The sequence below is a fragment of the Bombus huntii genome, chromosome 7 (genome assembly GCF_024542735.1).
Source record: "Bombus huntii isolate Logan2020A chromosome 7, iyBomHunt1.1, whole genome shotgun sequence".
Lineage (NCBI taxonomy): Eukaryota > Metazoa > Arthropoda > Insecta > Hymenoptera > Apidae > Bombus > Bombus huntii.
This window is the reverse complement of record NC_066244.1, coordinates 4895093-4913553: the sequence shown is the minus strand read 5'-3', so window position 1 is coordinate 4913553 and position 18461 is coordinate 4895093. Positions and strand designations below refer to the sequence as shown.

Below are 18461 nucleotides of genomic sequence, written 5' to 3'. Positions count from 1 at the left end.
ATGATATCGTCAATTTATATTACAAATCTTTGTAATATATTAGCGATGCTAATATTTTCTGGAACATTATACATTTATATGAATACCTTTCAAGAATTTCTAGTGTAATTAGTTAAAGGAGTTGATTCTTCCGAAATTGAGGTAAATTATTAGTTAAAAATATTAAGGACTAAGTATTTGCAGTCACTTGTAGCAAGAAAAATGGCTAATTGTTCAAATATTCGTACGATTCGGAGCTTCTAAGGATAGGTGCCATGCGTTCCTCACGAGTTGTTTTGCCAGAAGATATTCTCGCTTGTCTCATATCATGGCTAATTCCTTAGAAAAAAGTGACTAACTAGCGATTATTTGACTTCGTTGTTTCAACATTGCGTCTTTAACTTATTGTAACGAATTAATGATATATGAAAAGTACAAAGCTCTCTGTCCTGAGTGTACAGTAAATAATTTTATATCCTAATTATCCCAAAAGTGATGTCATTTTAAATGCAGAAATAGTTAAAAATATTAGATTTTTTACATTAATAAAATATCCAAACATCATACTAGACTATCTATTAAAACTTAAGAAATACTCTCGACTACGTTTCTTAATTTCGTGCCAAATCGAATTAGTTTCAATGTAAGTCATAGTATGTACTTATCGTGAATACAACAGTATCATAATCTTAATAGTACTTCCAGCGTTTTGAATGCATTACATGAATGAAATTTTGTTAATACTAACGTACAACTTGTTATGTCACGTACACTATATATTGTTCCTAAACCATTTATGTATCTACTTGTTTGTGAACTTAATATCATTCACATTGATCCTATTCGGTTGGTCGTCCTCCCCATCTATCCGCCGCTTCCTGTACCTCACCTTTTCATACATCATTGATATATTCGCAAACCTTAATATTGAGATCTTTTAACATCTCTGATTTCTCTTCCTCTACTCTTCTTGCATTTATCGTACCAACATTCTTTTCCCGTTTCTCGTCGATGTTTTCTCTTCTATTGATCATTTATAAATAGATTAAACTTGATGTTAAAAACTCTTGCGTTAGTCCCTACTACGAGTTGACTATATTTACCGTTCTTTTATATACATGTATATTCTTCTTATGTATAAAAATGCTTATCTCATCTTATGCACATCTTTTTCCTCTTCAGTTTGTTGTTTATCAACGCGTTGAGTACGAAGATATGATCCCTCGTTCCTGTTTTCGTTGGAAAAGCCGCTTGATTCTCTCTCAAGATTCTGCTTCTCTCTATTCACTTTCTTAGCCTTGCATTCAGCACTGTTCCCAAGCGCTTATAACACACACATTATAAATATTGTTTATAAAACCACAAATATAAAATGTACAGTTGTAAATATAAGAATGAATATGATATCACCATGGGAACTCCCAATATCAATATGCAGAAGTATATATGACTTGACTTTATACAAAAAAACATAGCATGAGCAATATAATATATTTATAATATATTTAATTTATATATAATCTACAATGTGCGATATGCAAAAATTACAGAAATAGATCTTTTTACACATGTATGTATTTCATTATAATTAATTTAAAAATCATATACAAGATATAGCTATACGTAATTTGTGTAATTATCTTTATGTTAGGTTTATGTTACAATATAATGCAATTACTGAATATATTATATTATATGTATATAGTTGCATTGTGATGTGCATAGCTTGCCCTGAGGATACTTTAATAATAGTGTATGCGCATTTATTTTTGTCAAATAAACATTCTAAAAGTGTTATTGTAACGTATGTATATACATTTAATTGTTATCATGGAAATATGCAGTAATTATTATTAATTAATTGTTGCAATTATCAGGTACGAGTGTCTTGAGAGAGATATATAGGAATAATTTTTAAACCGTCTCCATGTGATTTGTTAGGAATGCGTGAAGGGGTGTGGTTGATGTAAGTATTTGTATTGGGCAGATGTAACTTTGAGAAAGTTTTACAGGTTTGTTGCGTGCAAGAGATTTTTTGTCCGACCATTTTATTACTTATGTTATTTATACTTAAACATGCATTGCAAATTGATTTAGTACACGCGTCTTCATTCTTCGTAAACGAATAATTTTTCAAAGTCTGTTGCGAGGAAGTAATATAGTTTTCTTGGGTACAAAATGTATTTTTTAATATTTGTAAGGCATTTGCTGCTTGGGAAGTTAATGTACTATGGTTGCTGGAAGAAGGCGGGCAAATTTGTTGATCTAGCAAAGTTACAATTGTCTGACTTGAGCTACTCACAGATTCTGCAAAGTATAACGTAATATATAGTCAGTCTTAAGAAGGCAGATTAAAATAAGCAAAATAAAATTATGATAGCTTTACCTTTTATCGAACATGCTTTCATCGTTGTAGCGTCCGTTACATAAGACCATTCGTTAACAGATTCTAAACGATAATAAATATATAAATGCAAATAAACGTATAATTTTGTACGAAATATTGTAATATTTACCTTGAGGTCCAATCTCTTTGTCACCTTGTAAGAATACACAGATTGTACGACGAGATTCTCCGCATGAACCTATCGGGGGAAGTTGTAGGGGAGGTTTGAGCTTCGTTTCTGAAGGGCAAGGTGGTTGGAGATTTTCATCTTTTTCAGTCATTTTAGTCACGATATAACAGGGTTTATACGCTAGCAATATATCCTGTGTACGAAGTATCTTAATTTCCTCTTTTCGAACACTTTCTACTTCTTGATCATTCAAGCACCACTGGCACATCGATTGTCTTCTACAGACAGAACATAGAACTTCCTTCGATTTTTTTATTTTCTTGACTTCCGAAATTGCAGCTATACTTGTTTGCGTAGAAATTGTTTCCGTTTCTTTCTTTGTCATCGACTCAAGAATTCTCTTCTTTCTTGTAGCCAATATTTGATCTATCGACTTACCTGAAACGCATTGTCGAAATGTTATTAATCACGATACAATGAGGTACACGATCGAGTTAAATAAATGCTTTTAATATTTTGCGTATTCTTATATCTCAAATTTAAACCTGTCGATGTTCAAATAATAGCGTGTCTATCTTATTTCAATATAAGATATCTTTTTACAACCTTATAGAGGGTGTTTCAAATTTTAACGATCAAACTTCACCAGTATGTTTTATGAGTAGAAATATTAGGGGGTCTATCTACGTTGGTATTAGGACTTAGGAAAATAGGACTATATATTTTCTTAATTACGCTCTCAAAAATATTAATTTTCATAAAAATCTGCAGTCTAATAATAAAACGTTCCAAGTTTGATACTAACGTTGCGCTTGCTTCTGCAGTTCCATAAGTTTTACGATAATAATCATTGTTCGCTGAAGAATTCCCTTCAAAATGATTTGAACGGCATGAATGGCATTTTCAGATACAACGTTGCAAGTCATTTCCACCAAATTATCCATCAAAGGTATGACGATAATTGATGCTTCTAGGGGGTCCACTACCATATCGAGTTTCAATTTTCTCAACACGTCTTCCTCTTTCTCATCATCTAATTTGTACGTAGCTATGGTTTGTATAATTTGTTCTTTCATGGGATATCTAATCCTTCCGGCACACTTGTCGACAATTTCATCTATTATATCGTCTATTACGATCCTAACGTCGATTCCTTTGGAAATACAATCGTCTAAGTAACTTGAAATCATTTTCTTCGTTTCCCAATAATCCGTTAAAAGCATCGTATTAGATTGTTTCGGTTCGCAACTCAAACCTGTCTGTACTTGACTATCTACAACGAAGATTTTCGTTCGATTGTTATATTTGATATAAGTTTGCGTCGCTTTATCAGACGTCTCGGCTTGTGCTTGACTCGTCGGATCGTCTATCCAAAATGCACGCGCTAGTAGAAAATTCAAAATCTCAGTAATTTCCACTTCTGTTTCCTCTTCGGCGCTAACTTTGGACTCGAACACTTCGCGTTCTTCATCTGTGACGTCCATGGACAGTTGTTCCATCACAACATCATGCGGTGTTTCGGGATGGAAGCTAAGAATAGTTGCTGCCACATTGCTTCTCTTTAATTCAGGCATGGGACCTTCCTTCATTGACGCTACATACACAAAATGTCTCTTAACAGTTAGATTTGGGAAAATGTTCATCTCTTTGTTTAATGCGTACATGAAGATATTTCCCCCCGTGGTGAATAGTATCATAATTATTCCAATTACTTTGCGCGAATAGCAGATTAAATATACAGGGTGTCCTACTTTACTCGACTCACACAAATATCTGCTAGACCATACGTCATTCGAAAAAGTGTATCGAATGAAACTTGTTTTATTTCAAGAGAGACGTCTTATGACGGCTACCGGATTTGCCTAGGTGGAGCGTTGTGGGGAGGAGCACAAGATGCGCCCCTTGAAACAAAGTAAGTTTTATTTGAAACACTTTCTCGAATAATGTATAGTTTAGCAAATAGTTGCGTGGGTCGATTAAATTTAAACACCCTGTACATCGTTAAGCTTCAATGGAACAATGACACGATTCTAATTTATTTTTTTATCCGAATATATAAGAAAAATTATGTAGTTGTAACCAAGAGCCTATACCTAGGTTTTGCATTAAAATTAAACAGCACCTTAACCTCTTAACCTACGATTTACGTTCAAGAATTTTGGACCGAAAACGTAAACAAGCTATTATATATTATATTATATACTATATTTAGCCCGATCATCTACTACGAGCTATAATAATACCATAATATTTACGTTTTACGTTAATATTTACGTTTGGTCCGATCATCTACTACGGGCTATGCCCGTAATGTTTACATTTGTCCCGATCATCCCGTAGTTGTAGGTTATGGGGTTAATACCTTCTTGCTGTTGATGAACGCGCGTAGAGAAGAATTCAGTAATCGTATCTTGTAAATATGATCTAACTCGTTTAGATAATTAATTTCATTTGCTTCGAATACCTTGCGGTATCTGATAAGATTAATCACGATAATAATGACGTAATTTTTCAAATAGCGAGAAGAAATTACTCAAAGATACAAATTTTTCTGTAAAATTAAAATAAAGATCGTCTTCGTCTTTTTAAATTAAATACTGAAATTTTTTGTTTTCACGGTATTCAAGGTATCAAAAAGGTGTCAAACGAATAATAATAGAGAGCAGTGAGACGTACTCATAATATCCTTAAAGTATTTTAAAGGCGGACATGGCGTGCTCATGTATATCGTTTGCGAGGCTTCGTCCCGATATTCGATAGAAATGTGCACAACTGGTATTCCTTGTAGATACGTTTGGCTTTCTGCATCCTCTTTCGACCTCTGTTCAATTTGGACCTTTGGTTCTTCTGGCTCTTCTGGTTGTTCTACTTCTTCTAACTCTTCTGGTTGTTCTACTTCTTCTGATTCTTCTGGTTGTTCTACTTCTTCTGATTCTTCTGGTTGTTCTACTTCTTCTGATTCTTCTGGTTCTCCCGGCTCTTCGTCTTTCGTTTTTTTAGAATCTACAAATTGTTTGTGAGTAAACGATCGTCTATATACAATATTATCAGCATCAAGAACTAGGTGTTTGTCCGGTGTTGACGACACGGTCGCTGTATCCAAAATTTCCCTTAACGTTGCATCGTCTTCTGGGGTTACCGTGATAAGAGTTTGAGCCCAAGCATCATCTTCCGAAGTCATCTAATATAGGAGAATACGAAAAGATATCGATCATTTAGTTAATAAAATTTCAAGAAAAAAGTAGAAGTCTTTACGTACTTAATCTTGCGAATGTTGGGAATTTCTATGGCTCGATTTTTCTATCGCGTTAACAAAAAAGACAAATCTTTTATGCACATTAACAGTGACTCTCTCATATTCTTCTCAAAAGTACGATCAAGTCGAAAATAGTCAGAATAGAATATTTTACGTTAATTTTATTGACAATTTAGACACTTAGTTAAGAAATGAATTATGAAAATTATGTGAAATTAAATTTAAGAAGAAATGTAATACTTGATATTTCTGAAAGTATTACAAATGTGCAGTACTTACTCTGATAAGAAATTAAATTACTATTATCTCCAATGTAATTTGTTGTCAACGAACAAATACACTTATTAGTCCGAGATGTCATCTCAGAGTTCCAATAAAAACTATCCGAGGGTTAAATAAGTTATTTGAAAATGTTGTTATTGGAATTTTGCATATTAAAAGGTTATACAGATTCTGTGATATGTCAAAAAAACAATGATATTCAACCTGAGATAGTATACAATATGTATAAGATACATACACAGTGATAATAGAAAACCTAATTTGAAGGAAAAAGGATGTCATTTTCTTGAAAATGACAACGTGAGTTCGCGCTCGCCATCCATATGGAGATGCGCTAGTTACAATAAATAGTAACTAGAACATAGTTCTAGATACAATCGATATATTTAATCGATAGGTTTAAGATGTTTTTTTGTGTCTATCCCTAGTCCATGTAAGAAAGTGCAATAAAGGTTTTTTTGCTCAGAACGGTGTGATAGATTTATCCAAAGAATAAAATAATAGCTATTGTGATCCTACCTCTGAATACAGAAATAACAACACATTTTTTATGTAAGGGAATGAATGAAAACATTTCTTTATCCAAAGCTTAATTTTCTAAATGATAGTTTATGACAATTAGCCGGATACTAGACGCAATATTACGCATCGGAGTACTGATTATAGAACAAGTATAACTAGGATGTACTAGCAAGGAATATCACTCAAATGCTTCTGATGAAACTATAGCTTAGTAATCTAGCGAGGATATTCGTTTAGGGCTTAGAAAATGAAAATAACCCTATGCATTATCTTTATGACGTAATTTCAATTTTATTTACACTCTCAAGCGAAAAGATAGGTAACCGCATGTCTCAGTCAACGCTTCTATTCTGATTCCTAATGGAACGAAAACCCGTAAATAGCGAGGGATACCAACAAATTATCGTGTAAATGATTTTATTGTTGGTTTGTCGCATAATGTATTCTATTTACTTGAAATAAAAGAATTAAATCTCTATTAACATCATATATGGATGGGATAGGTCTTTGATCTTGGTAAAAATAACTCGTTCGTGTCTAGAACAAGTCATATAATAAGTTTAATTATAAAAATAATTCTAGTCTTAAGAGGCAGGAACATGTTCGAGATAGATATACATAAATTGAAAGATGAAAAATTTGTATTTGTTATATTTTTTTCCCAATACAATTATAATTACGTGATCACCATTGCATTATACGTTACATTTAACGAATTTAAATGTTCTTAATGCTTAATGGCAATAAATTGTTAATTTTCAACTTATAGATATCGTGGTGCTATTTCAACGATAAATGTTCGTATCTCAAATGGTTCTAAAAGAACATTTATCACACCTTCTTTAATTTCAACAGGATGAGAAATGTGTTCTTCCGTTTGGAGAACATCGTTTGTTTCGGATTCCCATTTTAAACGATTCATATCATCGATCCATTGATTGCCACCTAATGTAGTCTCCTTGATGGATACAATCGTGAAAGTTGTAAATAGATCCTGTTGTAACAGACCGATAATGGATATGAATAAATTGACCAGACTGGCAATATGAGTATACTAATATATAAATGACACTATATCGTGTCCGATCGAATAATACGCACAGGGTGTATAAAAAGTAAGCGTAAAGGACCGGTGAAAATTCGTAAATACCTGAATATTAACTTCCACAGGCTTCGATAGCCTGGCAGTTTCGCCTAATTCGAAAATGTGTTCCAACCTCAGTAAAACAGAGCCGTCTTTCCATGGTTCCAAAGTTAAGATCTGAACATTTTGTGGTAATGATTTAGCAAGACCTGTACCCTAGAAACAAAAGATATTTTAATATTGTTAATGACTTTTGATGTATCCTATATAATTTTTAACTCTGCATTCGTCGCATACTGATATAGAATGATACTTACTTGGGAGTTAGGTACATGTGGTGTGGGTGCTGAAGAATTTTTTTCGATAGATTGAATAAAGGTCCATGGACGAAGCAATAATTGACGCGCCAGAGTTTTCTCTTTCACTGCAAGTTCGTCTAGATCTTGTATGCTACCTCCGATGATGTAATGAGAACCTCTGACTACCAAACCTTCACCAAATGCAAATTCATTGAGAGCTTCCCCTACACCGAATGCGTCGTCTTTTAAAAGTCTTCTATGAATCTATGACATATCCACATGCAAATGCATAAATGTTTATTAGTTTAGATATTAGTTTATATGTATGTAACGTCTACGTTTTCAACGTACTACGTATCAATACGACGCTTGAATTTTGTATTTGCATAGAATATCGCTATAACATTCTACGGACAATAATTTATTAGCATCTTCTTATTTTAAAATATGAAGTAATTAATATTACCATCATTTCAATTTCTCCATCCCTCATACTAGTTCCACCTTCTGCTCGATCTGTTAGTAAGCTAAGTTTGAGAAGCTTCTCATCGTCCTTCAAGGAAATTTTCGATGTAACGGGATAATAGTTGCCAGATACTGGCTCTTCTAGTTCCAGATTCCACGTTGGTCGGTAATTTCTCTTCCGTTTCAACATTTCGCGACCATTACTGTCGGTATAAAATTCTCCAGAAGAATTTAAGTTACTGTAATATCTCGTTACTACCTCTTTGCCGATCCTATCCCTAAAATCGTATTCCATTGTTATTACCTATTTTTGAAATTAAAAAGCTTATGCTAGATAATGTTTTCTCGGTCTAACAAACCGATATGCCGAATATTTTTAAGTATCTCTTCGCACATTTACGATTTACTTACTTAACAGGTATTGGTCCAACGAGCCAGTCAAATTCAACGTATTCCATTCCACTATAAACTCGGATTACCTGACATATCCAATCAGTGACACACTGATGAATTTCTTCCACTAATGGACCTATAACGAAAACGAATCTGATTTGTCAATCAAATTTCAGTCTTCCAACGCATCTCTTGTCAAATCATTACCTGTGTGTACTTCGTAAGAAGCAGAGTTCACGAAATTTCTAGCGGATGCGTTCTTTGGTCTGAATATGTATGCACCCGAAGATCTATTTCTAAATTCCTCGTTATTTCCCTCCATTGCATCGTAATAATGAAACGATTGAGTCAGTTCCATATCTTTTTGTTTTTTCCACTCTACCACAATCTGACCGTACTCATCGACGGATACGTTATAAAACTAAAAAAAAGTATTACCATCTTATAATTATTTCTATTAGGATGAATCAAATGGTTTCAAATGCAACGCGCTGTCTTGATTAATCAACGAATGAAATTCCCTTGAAAATTGTTAATGCAACTTCGATATAGATCGAGAGGCAAGAACATTCATATAGTGCTATTACTTAGTGAACGAGTTATAATTAGCGTTACAGGGACTTCCCTTTTCGACAGATAACTATCTGCAATTTACCGAGCGCGGATAATATAGGCTTCGAACGAAATCTGTACAATCTGTACAATTACATATGTTTGAATATATTTGACAATATAGAAAATATTTTTTATTTTATTTCTGTAATAAACCAACTTTATAAATTCTTTCGTCTTCCATTGTACCAGAATACCGGTAATAATGAAACGATTGAAAAATGTGAAGATGAATTTCGAGTCTTTGACGCAGTAATACGTCGTTCGTTGCAAATGAGTTAAATATCAGTCTCGTAAATTCTCATAAATTAATACCTCGTTACCAATAGAGTTTGCTGTGACCACTTGTGGACTTATATTTTCTGAACTTCTCTTGACCGTGTAGGTCTTATAGCCCAAAGGTGGTAACGATGCAAGGAATACGAGCTCGTGCGTTGAAGTGCTTTTCCTTCCCGGTATTTCACGTACAGAATTAGGGATAGGAACTATTTGCGAAGTAAGTTCGTTTCCATCTTGAAAGAAAATGAAATATTATATAATATTTAATTTCAAATCTTCATTGCAACAATTTAAAATCATAAATATTACGTTTAACGTTTGTTAACTGCAGGTAATCCAATTTTAGCGTTCCTTATTTATCAAAAATTAACGAATACGTTTATATCGAATCTTTTAATCTTCTGTAACCGAAATATTACTGGTTTACGAGAAACTAAATGTGTGACTGTACTAAAATAACGATATAATAATAATAGCGTGCGATAATATCGTTGCAAGCAAATAAAATAGTATACTACAGATGTAGTATGAAAGTTAATTTGTAGCTCTTCTCGTGAACAAATTTTTTATACGTAACATCGATACCCAGCAGCAATTATATAACTTAGCACTTCCTTGAGACGCTGCATGTGAAATTAATGACACGCAGCCAATAATTTGACTGCTGCGCGATTATCAAAGAACGAAGATAATCATCAGAAGATTTGGAAAATTTCATATTCAAAAAAACTGTTTGAAGATGATAATATCGTAGTGTTTACAATTCTTAGACAGGTGTCGATCGATCGATAGTGATCATTTGGAATATGTTGTAGTCAATCGACCGGCAATATTAAATTGATAATAATCAATTAATCAGTAGTAACGAATTAGCAATTAACAATTTTTCAATTTCGATTCCTAATCTCTGCTCTTGAGATAGCCAAAACAACACAACGAAAAAGCTCCTAATAAAAAAGGATTTATGAGAAAGTTTTAGATAATTCTTTATCGTTATTACGTAATAATGGTTTTATGTTTGTGAACTCTGTGGATCAGAAAATGGACAGAACTTACCGGCGAACCTGATATTGTAAAATGCGTACCTGCAAGATCGATGACGTTGTATTTGCCATTCTGAACGGGTACGCGGATCGGTGATACCACTTTCTGGCTCAAGGGATTGTAAATTGCTAGGACGAAGTCTTTGTCTTCTGTGTACAAGCACGTACTAATATTCAATTGCATGCACGTGTGCATTTGTTCTGGTGCAAAATTCGAATTTCCGGTTGATCTCCATTTTCTGTGGAATGAACGATGATAGAAAAAAGATATTTAATTATTCAATTTAATTATACATTTTTCCGAATGAATTCATTCCAGGCTATACATACAGATGTGTGATTATCGACCAGCATTATCAAGAAAACGCTTAATCCGAGAAACGATGGATATCGTACTCACGTAAGATACTAATCCAAAAAAGATTGAAAAACGTGGAAATCGTTAAAAAAGACGCATTACCTTATGGCGTCAGCAGCAATGTTCGTTCCTTGTTGCATACCATCGTACAATATACGAGCATAATCGTAGGCAACTAGTTGTTTTTCGGTTCCAGTAACGGCATCATGATGTTGCATTACACCCATAGCTTCTCTAAAATGTTCCAATTGCTTTTCGTAACCCTCCAACCTTGTCAATACAGATAACTGTTTGGATATCTGGAATGGAAATATAATTTTCACAGGCTTTCAGATTCTATTTCTTTCTGAACCAAGCCTCCAAACGCAACTTCGTTATTCTCGATTTTTCGTTTTGCTACGAGTCATAGAATATGCTCGAGTTTACTTCTACCACGAATTTAGGCTCACAGCGAACGTAAATAAAATTCACGAACCTTAGGTTTTGCATGAATATTTGGTAGAAAGTTAATGTGGGTTCGTCCTCTATTCAACGCTGTTCTATCGCGGAAATCGTACAAAAAGAGAAAAAATTAGTAGGATAAGACACGTGAAAACGAAAATTGATCGAAAGTAACGAACCAGTGGGTTCTACAATCAGAGTCGTCGAGATCTTGAAAATGTGGTGGCTTCGCAAGATCGTTCTACATACTCGTATAATAAGATTTGATAGTCTCGAATGTGTGGAAAAACATCGACGCGAGGTTACTGCAAATTCTTCGAGACGAATGCAATTTTTACCTGCAACAGATTGTTTCCCATTCTTTCGAAGAATTTGATCGCCGGTCTGGAGGAGAAGTAGCCGGTCCAATACGAATGCGGATCACTCGCGTAAGGGAAGAAGTCATCGCTTTTCGTCGACCACTGAAGTTTTGCATCGTTTACTGCTTTCAAATAACACGATGGCGTCGAATAAAATATATTCACTTCGGATCCTTTTTCTTCCTTTACGTATCTACGAAATACAAAACGGCAAAAGTAGTGGAATATCGCTATTGCAAATATCGAAAGTATCAAAATTATTTGGTTGTCGTAACTGTCGCTACAAATATTTACTTAATTCTGGTCTCCATAATTTTATCCACATTTGTAAAGAAAAATAATAAGATCAATAGAATATCTTGTCTAAACGTATCGTAAATCGTAATTTCTATTACATGTATCAGGATGTTCCATAAATATTGCGCAATTTCAAAGTTTAATTTTTTGAGGTACATAAATGAGAAAGATGCTAATATACCACACAATGTTCAAATTGCGTTTTCGTTACACGTTTAATTTCAACAAATTGATTTCGTTAAATTTTTGTTAAAAAAATGTATTTCATTAATTCTAAATTATTTCATCAAATTTCTCTAATCGATCATTCGAAACGATGTACATGACATAAGTATGTACATGAAATATGTACGTAAAAAAAGTTCGCATAAACTTATGTTGAAAAATTTGTATCAGTTGTTTTACTACGCAATTATAACAAATGCTCGAAATTTCTTCCTTCTGCAGGGATACAGGCAGTCGTCGCATTAACGATCGTCAAATTCTTTCGAATATTCCAACTATCGTAGAAATACGTAACAGTAAATAAATTTGTGTCTGTCTGCGATTCTGTACGAGTCTTAAAAACAACTTTCAACTCTTATAATTCTTCGACGCAGTATTCTCCGACATAAGTTTATATTATCTTCTTTTACCTGTTTCACCTCGTTAATACGTAGTGTATATTTTCTCCCGACCTATTTCGACACCCTGTATATAAATATATTACAACAGAATATTTTCAAAGCAAGCGTCGAACGTTATCGATTATATTTTACCTGATCAACCTATCCAAATTAGTGAACCACATTTCAGCGTGTTGATAATTAAAATCTTCGCCCATCGTAAAGATAACGTTATTAGTGTTGTAGGAAGTTGCTTGGCGATACGCGTAACGCACTAATTGTTCAACCTGTTAATATCGCAATGTACTTTACTTTCCAACATAATACATTAAAAATGATTAGGATTATAAGACCTTTCCTATCCTTTTCCTTCTATACTCTTTGTGTACGTGAAACGAAAATAATAGTTTGAAGCTACCTTATTAGTTTGTCCATATTAGCGAAGTACATCTCCGCTTGCTGATAAGTGAAATCTCCGCCCATTGTTAATACGACGTTATTTGTACGATATACATCAGCTTGGCGAGCCACGTATTGCAAAAATATATCGATCTGTTTTACAAGAGACACTGATATCAGTTAAAAAAACGAGTCAAAGCTGTTCGTTCGAAATATGATCGAGACGTAACGATCGAGCTCAGATCGAACGATAACACGCTATTAAGGACATTGACGGAACAAGCAATTAAATTAATTAAAAATCTAAAGTTTATTTTGACAGAGTTAGTAGGAAGGAAGGAAGTACAAGGTCGATGTACGTACGTGTTTTCTGGATTTTCGAATCATTTCTTGTAAATTGTTCTTTTAAATGGGGAAAAATAAACTTCTTAAATCGTTCATCGTTGATTATTTGCATTTCTAAACGGGCAAAGTGACTTTTACAGTGCACATGTATATACTAACGTTATAAACGTTATAAAAATTTGTACAACTTCCTATATGGTATTTTTAAGCTACTTGGTACGACAGCAATCTCAAATACGTGTTTTATAAGCAGAAATCCTCTTTCATTCGCACATATTTCTGTGTAACGCGAAGGAGATTATTTGATATGGCCTATAATCAGACAAATACGTGTATCGTAGGCTTATCGATAGTTAATAAATAAATAATAGAGGCTTTCGCAAGCAAGCTGCGTTATTTTATAGCAACGAATGTAATTTTCCTAGAAACTATAAAAGCTATAGAATGGAAGCTATAGAATAGAAAAAAATCTAACCCCAACTTAACCCAATTCCTTGCACACCGAACACAACGATATTAATAGGAAGCATGAGAATAACAAACTTAACGAAACGCATAAACGGATTAATTTTTACTTTGAACTCGACTTTAAGCGTTAGTTTACAAAGAATGATTCGAAAATGAATTATAAATCCTGGATCACCAATCTTCGGGTCGCGACTTCCAAAGAGGTTTCTCGGTTTGAAGATTTTCTGTACTTGCCAATTACAATATGGTTGGTCAAGTTGTTAAATATATTTTTAACGCATTCTTTAACCTATTAAAAATGCTTTTTTCTGCGCTAATCCGAGTGGACGAGGTTACAGGTTATTTAAATGGCTAAAAGAGGAAGTCGCGACTCGGGAAAGATTGGAAAACACCGCTACAAATGACACGTACCCTCTCTTTGACGTTGTAATCCGGACTATCAGGATCATCGTTTATTGGTTCGTCGTTGCACAAAATATCGTAACAAAAACCAGGTGGTGGAGAATACGTGTTGTACAACGCAACCGTGAACAAGTTTGCACGAGCTCCTGTAACAAAGCGTACGCGTTGAATTTATGTCTTCGAGTGACTATCACACGTGTGATCGCTAAAAGTACGTTTCCTAAATTTGAAATTGATGTTCCAGTCATTACCTAGATTTGGACTTCCTTTCCAAATGAATTCCATCGTCTTGTCCTTGAGTCGTTTGTTCTTGTCTTGATAATCGAGACGACCGAAGAACATCCCATCGAATCCTAATTGGGCGAATAAAGATGCTTGTTCCCTGGAATGGCCGAAAGGATCTATCTGCCATCCTATACGCGGCGTAGCACATCTTCCAAAGGTATCGTTAAGACGTCTAGACAGGTTAGAAAAATTGGAGAACTTAAAAACGATGGCAATCGAACCGAATAACGTAAAAAAGGGTGCACTTGCTGGAAAGGCACTTGGCCTTGTCGCTAATTTCGTGGAACTTTTTTAATCGTTTCGTTTCTGCGTATAAACTATGAGAAGAGGAATAAAAATTAGCGCTGGAACCCTAAGTCAAATTACCTGAAACCCCAAGTATATTGATCGACAAGGGAGTGATAGTGAGTGACTGCCTCGTCGTTCATGCTCCATCCACCACCGATAATCTCTAATCTGCCTTGATTGATTAAACTTCGCACATCTTCTTTCACCTCGTCGTTTTGACGCAACCACCATTTCCACAAGAAAGAAGTCTCCACATAAATAAACCTGATAAAATAAGTACATACGAGATTTTATCGATAATTGACGAATAATTTATGCGCTAATTAATTATCGTTTAACAAATTAACGTAGTAAAACTGTGGTAATTACTTTCTTTCAGGATTAGCCAGCAACGCTTGAATGACGCTGTCTAGAATATACTGTACTCCTGCTTTCTGAGTTCTTGAGTTACCTTTGTTTAAGAAAAATAAACAAAAAGATAACATTCGATGGCTCGTTTAATAAATACCCTATAACTGTAATTAATCGTAACGCGATGGTGCGCTGATCTTTTTCAAAGTACTTACTTCCAAAGTAATACTGGTCGACTGTTTTTAACCAACCAACGTCGTCATGAGTATGAGCAACCAGATGAATATTTAATTTCTTTGGATCTGCCACAGGACACGCCTGTAACGAACAAGAATCTGAATTATGTTATACCGTTGCATCTTATTCTCTAAACAATATCTCAATATAATAATAATAATAATAATAATCTTATGCAACTATAGAAAGTTTGCTACTGCCTCAACTTTCCATCTAGAGATATGTCACGATAAAATACGTTCTGAAGTATTAAATCCTTAATGAAAATCTTTAATAAAATACAAGGAATTAAAGATTAAATATAACGTGTTAGTTCCACGTTATTCTCTGTGTTTTATCAGCAAATTTTTCAAAAAACAGCTCAAATTTTACAATGTTTATAATTTTCTAATTGATGCGTTACAACATGTTGGATTATTCTTATCTTATATTATATTTTTGTATCATTATTTTAAATTATGTCATATAATAGGATTTATTGCAAAGAAAATATTATACAAAATTTTAAATGAGCACCAAATGGCGGTGATCAAACAATTTGATCCAATAGAGATAAGTCGAAGAACGAACCGATCCACAACATGAACGACGTGTTATCACATATAACATATAACATTTCTAAGCAGGTTATCGGATTTTTTATCGGAGAAATTTTTTATTTAATCGGAGAAATTTATCAGATAAAAAGATAAAAATGACTGAATTTGTTTGGGTGTCACTATATACATAATAGCATAATAGGGAAAGTTACACGGTATTATTTAAATAAGCGTGACATTTAATATCGCAGTTTACTGTTGATCGATCTGTGATTAACTTCAGTTCATAGAACATTCCTGTCAACAGAAAAAAAGAAACTTATCGAACGTCCTATGTATATTTTTTCTGGCAATATGTTTAATAACTAGCTTCCAAAGTGTTTGCATAATTCGATAATAAACTACTTGCGTATATCGTATTAGATAAAGAATATTTTATTTCAGTGATTTCAATTGGAACATTAAACTTCGATAAGACTACTATCATCGATCAGTGGAAATATTCAATTTAGATACAACATGTTGCAAAATCATTTTTGACCAATCAATCAAAACCGATCGAATTTCAGTACAATAGATTGCATAAAAATATTCAGAAAATTCTCTTCTTCCATTCGTAAAACTAAAACTAACAATAATCTGATATTTTGTTTTTACATAATTAAATTACTGAACAGAGCATATAACATATTAAAAGATATAGCATTCGTCTACAGAGTTTCAGTTTTCAGCCAAATATTAATACAATATCCTGCCATACATATAAATAACCTCTACATTATCATAATATCTATGGATTTAGGACTTCTTTGCAATATGTTTCTTTTTATCGATAATATCAATCCCTGTCCCGATTTTTACGATTCTAAATTGTTTCACATTTTCAACTTTTGCGTTCCGATAAGTGTACGTAATTGCAACACAAAACGAAGTGTACGATGCTTGTGTACCTTACATTACACATATACCTAACTTTACCTGTAATTCGAATGGGTTACTATACAAAATGGGATACCGAACAAAATTCATTCAAGTTAAAAGATGCCAAGCTTACAAATTATTATATATAAATTAATGAACATAATAGTCAGAATAAAGTGACTTTTATTCGACGTTGATATACGGTGTGTCCCACGAATTCTATACATCTGGTAATAATGGTTTCTTGACAAGTGGATTCGTAGAAGAGGTAGAGATCAATTTTGTTTTTTTTAATGAAATATCCAACTTTTTACGCTTGATCTTGATGCAATAGCGAATTCCGAGTATATTCAAAAGTACGAAGGTGCGTTTATCCCAAAATTGACCGTTTCTAAAATAGTTGATTTTTTCATCCTATTACCTTCGTCATGAAACGCGTTGCGTTACTTAGAACATAAATAAACGATACCAAAAGCACACAACAACGCTATTCCATTCCTGCTATTCGTTTCTAAGAAGATTCTTTTATTAAAACTTCACGCCGTTCGATTCTTATGCGAAGGAACACACTGTACCTGTCAAACTGCTCGAGGGGCAGTTTGTTATTTATTCTTACACTAGGAATAATAGTTATTTTTCAAGCTGAGTGTAAATACAGAATCGAGATAGTAACGTGACAATTCGTTGCGATCCGTTTCTCGAAACGTAACAATCGCTTTAAATTAAAAACTGTAATATTTCATAGACGTTACCTTCTCATAGGGAAATTTATAATCATTTCTTCAAATACGATAATAACTTGCATGTAACATAATCTAACAGGATTCTTAAATATTCTTGTATGACACGTGCAGAATTATTTTATCGCGGATATGTACGTTCCTGAAACTCGAACGGATCCGCTTTCTCCAGTTAATTGCTATTCTCTATGTGGTAATATACAGTAGACATGATGTTATACGCATAGTTAATCGTAATATTTCAGAAAGAACGTGTAACGAGTGCACACATACGAGTATGAAGTATTTGTACGTTTTTCTAGATTCAACCGGTGCTTTTAATATATGTTCGAGATAGCGCAAGATAAAATTTCTCTCAACGTTCGAAAAGGAAGACTGAGAAACCGAATAGACCATTGTTCTATCGGCTCGAAGAGAACTTGAAATAAAGAATTCGTTTCGTGTGTACCTCGTAACCGCAGGTTTCAATAACTGTTCTTGGAATCCTAGCTGCATCGCCGTGGACGGACAATAACAAAAGCGAGATCAGTGGCAGTAAGAATTCGGACCACGACATAATCGACACGTCGCTGGATGCTTGCAGTCACAACTAATGAAATAATCGTCCACTCTTCTTCTATTTATATCGTTTCTCTACGCTGCCGTTACTGCGATTGCGTCAAACATACGAGATACATAGTCTGCTACTGCCGATCG

At 33.8% G+C, this 18461-nt stretch overlaps 2 protein-coding genes across 3 annotated transcripts; both read right to left on the bottom strand.

Annotated features, from left to right (window-relative positions):
- Nucleotides 1-546: 546 nt before the first annotated feature.
- LOC126867471 (uncharacterized) lies at nucleotides 547-7055 on the bottom strand. The gene is made up of 6 exons (XM_050621941.1): nucleotides 6031-7055; nucleotides 5172-5676; nucleotides 3301-4089; nucleotides 2496-2933; nucleotides 2366-2428; nucleotides 547-2286 (listed from the first exon to the last, which is right to left on the bottom strand). The coding sequence occupies exons 2-6, from the start codon at nucleotides 5674-5676 to the stop codon at nucleotides 1853-1855; spliced, it is 2229 nt and encodes a 742-aa protein (XP_050477898.1). The 5' UTR covers nucleotides 6031-7055; the 3' UTR covers nucleotides 547-1852.
- A 123-nt stretch (nucleotides 7056-7178) lies between these two features.
- Nucleotides 7179-18381, bottom strand: LOC126867465 (lysosomal alpha-mannosidase). Of its 2 annotated transcripts, none has more exons than XM_050621928.1 (17): nucleotides 18214-18381; nucleotides 15544-15646; nucleotides 15347-15428; nucleotides 15056-15241; nucleotides 14656-14861; nucleotides 14414-14550; nucleotides 13209-13342; nucleotides 11868-12081; nucleotides 11191-11387; nucleotides 10773-10969; nucleotides 9724-9920; nucleotides 9004-9217; nucleotides 8815-8932; nucleotides 8405-8681; nucleotides 7957-8202; nucleotides 7706-7855; nucleotides 7179-7549 (listed from the first exon to the last, which is right to left on the bottom strand). In XM_050621928.1, exons 1-17 carry the CDS (start codon nucleotides 18319-18321, stop codon nucleotides 7319-7321), a joined length of 2997 nt encoding a protein of 998 aa, XP_050477885.1. In that variant the 5' UTR covers nucleotides 18322-18381; the 3' UTR covers nucleotides 7179-7318. The 2 variants fall into 2 exon arrangements, with proteins under 2 accessions (XP_050477885.1, XP_050477884.1); XM_050621927.1 differs by lacking the exon at nucleotides 13209-13342 and adding an exon at nucleotides 12944-13077.
- Nucleotides 18382-18461: the final 80 nt, after the last annotated feature.

Coding starts and splice junctions, on each gene's coding strand:
- LOC126867465 (XM_050621928.1), bottom strand. CDS start 18,321: ATGTCGTGGTCCGAATTCTTACTGCCACTGATCTCGCTTTTGTTATTG. Junction 10,970..11,190: donor ATTGCTGCTGACGCCATAAG/GTAATGCGTCTT, acceptor TTCATTCCACAG/AAAATGGAGATCAACCGGAA. Junction 8,933..9,003: donor TTCTTACGAAGTACACACAG/GTAATGATTTGA, acceptor TTTTCGTTATAG/GTCCATTAGTGGAAGAAATT.
- LOC126867471 (XM_050621941.1), bottom strand. CDS start 5,676: ATGACTTCGGAAGATGATGCTTGGGCTCAAACTCTTATCACGGTAACC. Junction 2,429..2,495: donor CAAAGAGATTGGACCTCAAG/GTAAATATTACA, acceptor ATTATCGTTTAG/AATCTGTTAACGAATGGTCT. Junction 2,287..2,365: donor GAAAGCATGTTCGATAAAAG/GTAAAGCTATCA, acceptor TATACTTTGCAG/AATCTGTGAGTAGCTCAAGT.